Consider the following 9,771-nt stretch of genomic DNA (forward strand, 5'->3'; position numbering starts at 1 on the left):
ATGCTCCAAGTGCATTACCAAACTCAGCACCATCGCTGCACTAAGAAGACATATGAAGAACAAACATAGTGTGCAAGTCACCAGATATGAATGCCGCATTTGTCTAAAACACTACTGCAGGAAAGACGTAGCCGCAAGACACGTCAGGAATGTACACCCAGAAGAAGATATCACCACATCCATCACAACAGAACAATTTTCTCCACGAGAGTTAGCTACTAAACCTACTGCTTGGAAACCACCATTCGAAGCCAGCAAGGTAGATTTCAACAAAACTAAATTCAGAATCACCTATGCTCCTGAGAAATATCACAGAGAACACACTGAACAACCCATGGAATCCAACATCGATAACACACTAGAAGAAGATCTATATCTATCTTCGGATGATGAAGAGATATATTCCAGGAACTGTCATCATTCTTTATACAATTATGTAGCTTATGATGATAAACCTCAATCCCCTATGAACATGAACAGTCTGGAAGATACCTTTTGCCTAGATGAGCATGATGTGAACGTAACACAACCAGAAGTCCTTATACACTCCGTGTACGGCATTTTCAAATCCACAAAAGACTTATAACTGTGTATATTTTGAAATAGCTCTGTATACATTTGTCCATTCACAAATAATCTATTGTTCATTACGTCATTAATGTTACCGCAATTCTTTACTTTAGCGTCACTGTTGGTATACCCAAATTGTCCTGATGACGACCGCCTAGCGGCCGAAACATGTAGACAATTTGTTCCTCTAAATAATAAAATCAACTGCAATGGATGTTGAGTATCCTTTTATTCTTTGATTATGTCTTCACATCCTAAGGATCTCTGTTGAATATCACGTGATATCCATCCAGCAGTCGTGGCACCGCTTTTCAACACCTCAGAGCGTTGGTTCTCTTACTCTACATGTTTTACCTGTTTGGACTTTTGTGGAGAACCCTAGCATCCCCTTTGGGATCTGCTCCAACCCGGACAGCGCCATAATCATGGCCGAAGGGACACTTGATACATCAACTTTAAGCCAACTTGTAGATATCATTGAAGCTCAAACCACAAAACGGAAAAGAATAAACAGCCAAGAAAGCACTCCGCAAAATGATAGCTCAGGAGGACCTTCCGAGAAGAACGATATCACAGAAGTCACTAACAAAATATCAGGAGCGAACCTAGCCCACTACAAAACAGTCAGAAAACTTACCATCAAATCCACGAGAAGTCAGCACCACTTGGATTACCTCTCAAAATGTTTACAGGAAGGTAATGCACCAAAAACCTTACAAACCATCATCAAACCGCAAATTCCGGATAGTAATGCAGCCTTCCTTTTAAAATGGGAACAGGCACACATTCGATTTAATCTCGAACTTGTCCAATTACTAGTTGAATATTGGAGGAATCGTGTCAATGATATCAACGCCCAGTTGGATGAACTCCAATCTGTACTAAAGAATCAAGCCAGCACCGCAGAATTTAACCTTATCAACAACCTTCTCGAATCTACCAGAACCGCTATTCAAAAGGAACTCTCAAAACAGAAACGTTAGCAAACTATGACAAGGAAAAGGAAATTTATAAAACGAAATAAGTACCGCAAGATTCAAAACAAGAAACCTTTGCAACCTACCAACCATGAATCAGTAATAAACCTATCTAACGAACCGCTTAATGAACATGAACTATCAATTCTCTCCAAGGGGCTATCGTTCTGCCCCACACCCAAACGACCTGATTCCATTTCTACACAAAGAGATTTATATCTTTTTTACCGCAGAATCCGCCTAGATCACCACTTTAATAACAATGAGGATAACCAAGAGATTTCACCTTTCAAAACCTCGTCCGGTTGGACACCTAGAACCAATAAAAGTCAACACCTAAACACCTTTCTCAATGTACTAGATTACTCTATTAACCAGGAAATCAACCAACCAAATAACAAAATTCATAAAAACCTCTCAACGGAAGAAACAACCGCTTTAAACAACTTACGACATCGTAACGATATCGTCATCAAACCAGCTGATAAAGGAGGAGCAATAGTAGTCATGAACCGCACAGATTATCTACAAAAAGCCATGGATCTATTAAACGAGAAAGACCACTATCTGCCATTAGACAATGATCTCACAAGTAATATCACCAAGGATATCAATAAATTTCTATCTACTGTTCAGACCAAACTCCCTGATGATATATTCAGATTCAACCGCATCAAGCACACTAGAACCCCACTTTTCTACATCCTGCCGAAAGTCCACAAAATGGGTATCCCGGGACGCCCCATAGTCTCGGCTATAGGGGGACCGACGGAAAAATTATCAGCAACAGTAGACCACTTCCTAAAACCATTGGCACAGGCTGTACCTTCATATATCCAAGATACAACTGATTTCTTACTCAAACTTAAGTCACTTGGAAACATTCCCCCGGATAGTCTCCTAGTTACGGCAGATGTATCTTCCCTATACACGTCAATCCCACATAGAGAAGGCATCCTAGCGACTAAGGAAGCTCTAGACGCGGCTAAACAATCCAAACCACCTACATGGATATTACTACGTTTTCTGCACCTAATTCTCACCAAGAATTGTTTTGAGTTTGATGGCAAATTCTATTTACAGACACAGGGAACCAGCATGGGGACAAAATGTGCTCCCAATTATGCCATAATCTTCATGGACCAACTGGAACAGAAATTTCTAAGTCAACAAACCACCAAACCGCTTATTTGGTGGCGATTTATTGACGACATTTTTATGATTTGGACCCACCACCGCAATGCGCTTAGTGCATTCATGGAACGTCTAAACCAATTCCACAAAACCATCAAGTTCACGTTTGAGGTCAGTGATAGTCAGATTACTTTTTTAGATACTACGGTCACCAAACTCCCTTCTGGCGCCCTACGCACATCACTCTATTCCAAACCAACAGATGCCCATCTATATTTACATTATTCGTCTTGCCATCCCAAACACCAGATCAAAAGTATTCCCAAAAGCCAGGCTCTACGTATCCGCAGAATATGCAGTGACACCGCAGATTTTGAAAACCAGATGATGATTATGAAAGAACATTTCCTGAAAAGGGGCTATCCAGCAAAATTGATCAATAAAAGCATCAACACAGCACGTCAAATACCGAGGGAAAATTTACTTGAGAGAGCCAACACCAACAACCGGAAAAAAGTTCTACCGCTGGTCACAACATTCAATCCAAGAAACCCACACTTCCTAAAAAATATTCGAAACCATAGCGTGATTTTGAACTCCGCCACAGACACGTCTGCTATTTTAGAAAAAAACATCATCGTAGCATACAGAAGGACACTTAATCTAAAGGATATCCTAGTACACGCAAAAGCAAATAATACCAACAAAACTTTAGGTTCTTCCCCATGCAACTCACCATGCCATACCTGTCCGTACATGAAAACGAAACGAACCATAACTAGCCACAAAACCGGAGCCATTTTCAAGATAAAAAGCTCTATAACTTGTACCACACCTAGTGTGGTCTACGTAATTGAATGCCGCAAATGTGGAATTCAGTACGTGGGCCAAACTTCCAACAATATTCAAGAAAGAATGAGAGGCCATTTCTACGATATCAAAAACGCCAACGAGTATAAACAAGTATCGCGCCACTTCTCCACATGCAACCATCATATTGATGACGTCATCATCATTGGAGTAGCAACCACAGTAAACAACAACAACATTCGCCTACGAACCGAGGAGGCGTGGATCACGAATCTGCGCACTCTACAACCGGACGGTCTCAACATCCAATTTTAACTATGGCCAATATCAAATTTACCAAGAAGAAACCTATCCAATCTTCTACTGAACGAAAGCCGCAAAAACACATTCAATGCTCCAAGTGCATTACCAAACTCAGCACCATCGCTGCACTAAGAAGACATATGAAGAACAAACATAGTGTGCAAGTCACCAGATATGAATGCCGCATTTGTCTAAAACACTACTGCAGGAAAGACGTAGCCGCAAGACACGTCAGGAATGTACACCCAGAAGAAGATATCACCACATCCATCACAACAGAACAATTTTCTCCACGAGAGTTAGCTACTAAACCTACTGCTTGGAAACCACCATTCGAAGCCAGCAAGGTAGATTTCAACAAAACTAAATTCAGAATCACCTATGCTCCTGAGAAATATCACAGAGAACACACTGAACAACCCATGGAATCCAACATCGATAACACACTAGAAGAAGATCTATATCTATCTTCGGATGATGAAGAGATATATTCCAGGAACTGTCATCATTCTTTATACAATTATGTAGCTTATGATGATAAACCTCAATCCCCTATGAACATGAACAGTCTGGAAGATACCTTTTGCCTAGATGAGCATGATGTGAACGTAACACAACCAGAAGTCCTTATACACTCCGTGTACGGCATTTTCAAATCCACAAAAGACTTATAACTGTATATATTTTGAAATAGCTCTGTATACATTTGTCCATTCACAAATAATCTATTGTTCATTACGTCATTAATGTTACCGCAATTCTTTACTTTAGCGTCACTGTTGGTATACCCAAATTGTCCTGATGACGACCGCCTAGCGGCCGAAACATGTAGACAATTTGTTCCTCTAAATAATAAAATCAACTGCAATGGATGTTGAGTATCCTTTTATTCTTTGATTATGTCTTCACATCCTAAGGATCTCTGTTGAATATCACGTGATATCCATCCAGCAGTCGTGGCACCGCTTTTCAACACCTCAGAGCGTTGGTTCTCTTACTCTCAACTTGTTTTAACCTGTTTGGACTTTTTTGTTGGGAAGACCCTAGCTCTCCCTTTGGGTTATGCTCCAACCCGGACTGCAGCCATAATGCATGGCCGGAAAGGGACAACTTGATACATCAAACTTCTTAAGCCAACTTGGTTAGTTATCATTGAAGCTCATAACCACAAAACCGGAATATGAATAAACTGCCAATGAAAAGCACTCCGCAAACATGATTTAGCTCAGGGAGGACCTTTCCGAGAAGAACTGATATCACAGAAGAGTCACTATAAAAAACTCAGCAGGATGTAGAACATAGCCCACTTCAAAAACAGTCAGAAAACCTTACCATAAAATCACCACGAGGAAGTCATCGCTCTGCCACTTGGATTACATTTCCAAAATGTTTTACAGGAAGGAGTATGCACCAAAAAAACATTACAACCAATCATCAAAACGTCAAATTCGGATAGTGAGTAAATGCAAGGGCCCTCTTCCTTTTTTAAAATGGGAATACAGGCAACACATCTTCGATTTTATCTCGAACTATGTCCAAGATTACTAGTTGGAATCTTTTGGAGAGATCTCTCGTGTCATTAGATATCAAACGCACAGTTGGATGATAACTCCATTCTGAGTAATAAAGACATCAAGCCAGCCACCGCAGTATATTAACCTTATCAACAACACTTCTCTCGACATCTAACTCAGAATCCGCATATTTCAAAAGGAATCTCCTCAAATAAAACAGAAAAGTTAGCAAAACTATGTCATGGATAAGGAATAATTTTATAAAACACGAAAGATGAGAGTACCGACAAGATTCAATAAACAAGAATCCTTGACAACTATACTACCCCAACCCATGAATCAGTATAATAAACCTATCTACGAACGACCGCTTAATGAACAAGAGAACCGTATCAATTTCTCTCCAAGAGGGCTCTATCGTTCTGCCCCAGAGACACCCAAACTCGACCCTGATGAGACATTTTCTTACACAAGACAGATTGATAATCGACTTTTTTTACCGCCAGGAATCAGCTGAGATCAGCACTTGTTAGTGTGTAACAAAGACGAGGATTAATCTCAAGCTGATTTCACCTTCGTCAAAAACTCTCGTTCGGTTGGACTCACCTAGAACCAATAAAAAGTTCATCACCTAAACACTCTTTCTCAATGTAACTAGATTACGTGATTAACCAGGGGAAAATCAACTCCGAACCAAAGTAATAACCTATGTTCATTAAAATACCTCTCTACGGATGAAACAACCGCTTTAAATACAAATTACGACATCAGTAACGATTATCGTCATCTAAACCAGCTGATAAGAGGAGGAGCAATTGTAGTCATAGTAACCGCATCAGATTATCTTTACAAAAAAGCCATGGATTTAATTAAACGAGGAAAAGTCCACTATCTTGCCATTTAGAACATATGATCTCACAAGAAATGATCACCAAGGATATCTAAGTTAAACTTCTCATTTCTACTGTTCAGAATCCAAACTCCCTGATGATATATTCAGATTCAACCGCATCTTGCACACTAGAACCCCTACTTTTGTCTACATTCCCTGCCGTAAAGGCCACTCATAAATGGGGTATCTCGGGACGCCCCAATAGTCTGGCTACTAGGGGGACCGACGGGAAAAATTTTCAGAAACAGTAGACACACTTCCCTTAAACCATTGGCACAGGCGCTGTTCTCCTTCAGTGCATATTCCAAGATGTCTACAACTGATGATTCTTACTGTCTAATCTTAAGGTTCACTTGGAAACACATTCTCCCGGATAGGTCTCCGAGGTACGGCAGATGTATCCTTGACCCCTATACGAACGTACTAATACTCATCCAAATGCGAGATCAGCGCATCCTCAGCTCGACTAAGGAAGCTATAGGACGCGGCTTAAAATCAAATCCAAAACCCTCCTACATGGATCTTACTTACGTTGTTGCTGACCTGATAGATTCTCACCAAGAAATTGTTTTGTGTTTGTTGGCATAAAAGTTCTATTTACTGACACTGGGAAATCCTAGCAATGGAGACCAAAATGTGCTACCAAATATATGCCATTAATCTTCATGGTACAAACTGGAGCAGAAATCTTCTAGTGTTCAATCTCATACCGCACGTGTGTCGCTTAATTGGTGGCGATTTATTGGACGGTCATTTTTTAATGATTTGGACCCAGACATCACGCTATGCGCTTAGTGCATTCATGGAACGTCTAAACCAATTCCACAAACCATCAAGTTCACGTTTGAGGTCAGTGATAGTCAGATTACTTTTTTAGATACTACGGTCACCAAACTCCCTTCTGGCGCCCTACGCACATCACTCTATTCCAAACCAACAGATGCCCCCCGTCTATATTTACATTATTCGTCTTGCCATCCCAAACACCAGATCAAAAAGTATTCCCAAAAGCCAGGCTCTACGTATCCGCAGAATATGCAGTGACACCGCAGATTTTGAAAACCAGATGATGAATTATGAAAGAACATTTCCTGAAAAAGGGGCTATCCAGCAAAATTGATCAATAAAAGCATCAACACAGCACGTCAAAATACCGAGGGAAAATTTACTTGAGAGAGCCAACACCAACAACCGGAAAAAAGTTCTACCGCTGGTCACAACATTCAATCCAAGAAACCCACACTTCCTAAAAAATATTCGAAACCATAGCGTGATTTGAACTCCGCCACAGACAGAGTCTGCTATTTTAGAAAAAAACATCATCGTAGCATACAGAACGGACACTTAATCTAAAGGATATCCTAGTACACGCAAAAGCAAATAATACCAACAAAAACTTTAGGTTATTCCCATGCAACTCTCCATGCCATACCTGTCCCCGTACATGAAAACGAAACGAACCATAACTAGCCACAAAACCGGAGCCATTTTCAAGATAAAAAGCTCTATAACTTGCTACCACACCTAGTGTGGTCTACATAGTAATTGAATGCCGCAAATGTGGAATTCAGTAGTCTCGTGGGCCAAACTTCCAACAATATTCAAGAAAGAATGAGAGGCTGCCATTTCTACGATATCAAAAACGCCAACGAGTATAAACAAGTATCGCGCCACCTTCTCCACATGCAACCATCATATTGATGACGTCATCATCATTGGAGTAGCAACCACAGTAAACAACAACAACATTCGCCTACGAACCGAGGAGGCGTGGGATCACGAATCTGCGCACTCTACAACCGGACGGTCTCAACATCCAATTTTAAACTATGGCCAATATCAAATTTACCAAGAAGAAACCTATCCATCTTCTACTGAACGAAAGCCGCAAAAACTCACTTTCTCAAGAGCTCTCAAGTGCATTAACCAAACTTCAGCACCATCGCTCGCACTAATGAAGGTCATAGAGAAGAACATCAACATAGTGTGCATGGTTCACACAATGATATGGAATGCAGCACTCATTTGTACATAAAACACTACTGCCAGGATGTGTGGAACGTAGCCGCAAGACCACGTCAGGAATGTTTACACCCAGATGAAGATATCACTCACATCCAATTCCACAACAGAACAATGTTTTCTCCACGAGAGTTAGCTACTTAATCCTAGCTGCTTGGAAACCACCTTTCAGAAGCCAGCAAGGTAGATTTCAACAAAACGTAAATTCAGAATCACCTATGCTCCTGAGAAAATATCACAGAGCGCGAACACATGTAACAACCCATTGGATCCAACATCGATAAACACACATAGGAAGAAGATCTCTATATCTATCTTCGGATGATGATGAGATATATTCCAGGAACTGTCATCATTCTTTATACAATTATGTAGCTTATGATGATAAACCTCAATCCCCTATGAACATGAACAGTCTGGAAGATACCTTTTGCCTAGATGAGCATGATGTGAACGTAACACAACCAGAAGTCCTTATACACTCCGTGTACGGCATTTTCAAATCCACAAAAGACTTATAACTGTGTATATTTTGAAATAGCTCTGTATACATTTGTCCATTCACAAATAATCTATTGTTCATTACGTCATTAATGTTACCGCAATTCTTTACTTTAGCGTCACTGTTGGTATACCCAAATTGTCCTGATGACGACCGCCTAGCGGCCGAAACATGTAGACAATTTGTTCCTCTAAATAATAAAATCAACTGCAATGGATGTTGAGTATCCTTTTATTCTTTGATTATTTTTTTTAAAGAAATGTAAATACTAGAAATATAATAAGGAATTTGCTTATAACAATCACCTTTTGACACAAGGTGATTTTGTGGTGCTGTCAAGTTAATATTTGTTCTTAGAATAGATCTAAATTTTCTGGATTATTTTTTATCTGAAAGTGTTGAATGTACATGTATAGCCTTGTTTTAAAGTGAAAGGGGAATCAATTGATAGAAAATTAAATATGAGTATACAAGTATACAATTAATTGTTGATAATGGAATAGTCAAAGAATAGTCAATACATTGTTGCCAACTTAGAAATTTGTAAATAAGCTTACTAGTAGTAAGTATATAGAACTATATATGTTGATTCTCAGTGCAATCAGCCTAGGACCACTTAAATTAACTAAATTTCTCTTATTACAACAACAAATTACTTCTCCTGGTCCAATGGGATTGGTTAGCAAATGATTTTACTGTACAAACCTATTCAACTTATTTTCTAATTTTAATGCCTAACAACATTTTCACATTTTAATATCATGATTTAGATTGCAACTGTTCTACTGTACAGCACAGTATACGTAGTGTGCTCAAAACAATTTTGCAGCTATAAATTTTAGCATATTCTAACTGCACGTTACGTAACTGCATGCAAAAATGAGTGCTCAGTATAATTAAGATTCCTGGCCTTTTGATTATCTATCATTGATTTGTTTGCAGGCCCAGTAAACAGGACAAACAGTACTTGAGCTGCCATTTGTGTGTTACAAAATACGTTTAGAATTACCTCGAGTAAAGTATTTTTTATTGGCACTGCATGCTGTA

General features: G+C 39.5%; 1 protein-coding gene across 1 annotated transcript; it reads left to right on the top strand.

The window, feature by feature from the left end:
* Window positions 1–1,559: 1,559 nt before the first annotated feature.
* LOC138313761 (uncharacterized) lies at window positions 1,560–3,806 on the top strand. Its single transcript, XM_069254064.1, has one exon. The coding sequence runs from the start codon at window positions 1,560–1,562 to the stop codon at window positions 3,804–3,806; it is 2,247 nt and encodes a 748-aa protein (XP_069110165.1).
* Window positions 3,807–9,771: the final 5,965 nt, after the last annotated feature.

The sequence above is a fragment of the Argopecten irradians genome, unplaced genomic scaffold (assembly GCF_041381155.1).
Source record: "Argopecten irradians isolate NY unplaced genomic scaffold, Ai_NY scaffold_0900, whole genome shotgun sequence".
NCBI classification, from domain to species: Eukaryota; Metazoa; Mollusca; class Bivalvia; order Pectinida; family Pectinidae; genus Argopecten; species Argopecten irradians.

Excerpts from the sequence above, each read along its gene's own strand:
- LOC138313761 (XM_069254064.1), top strand. The coding sequence starts at position 1,560 with ATGACAAGGAAAAGGAAATTTATAAAACGAAATAAGTACCGCAAGATT.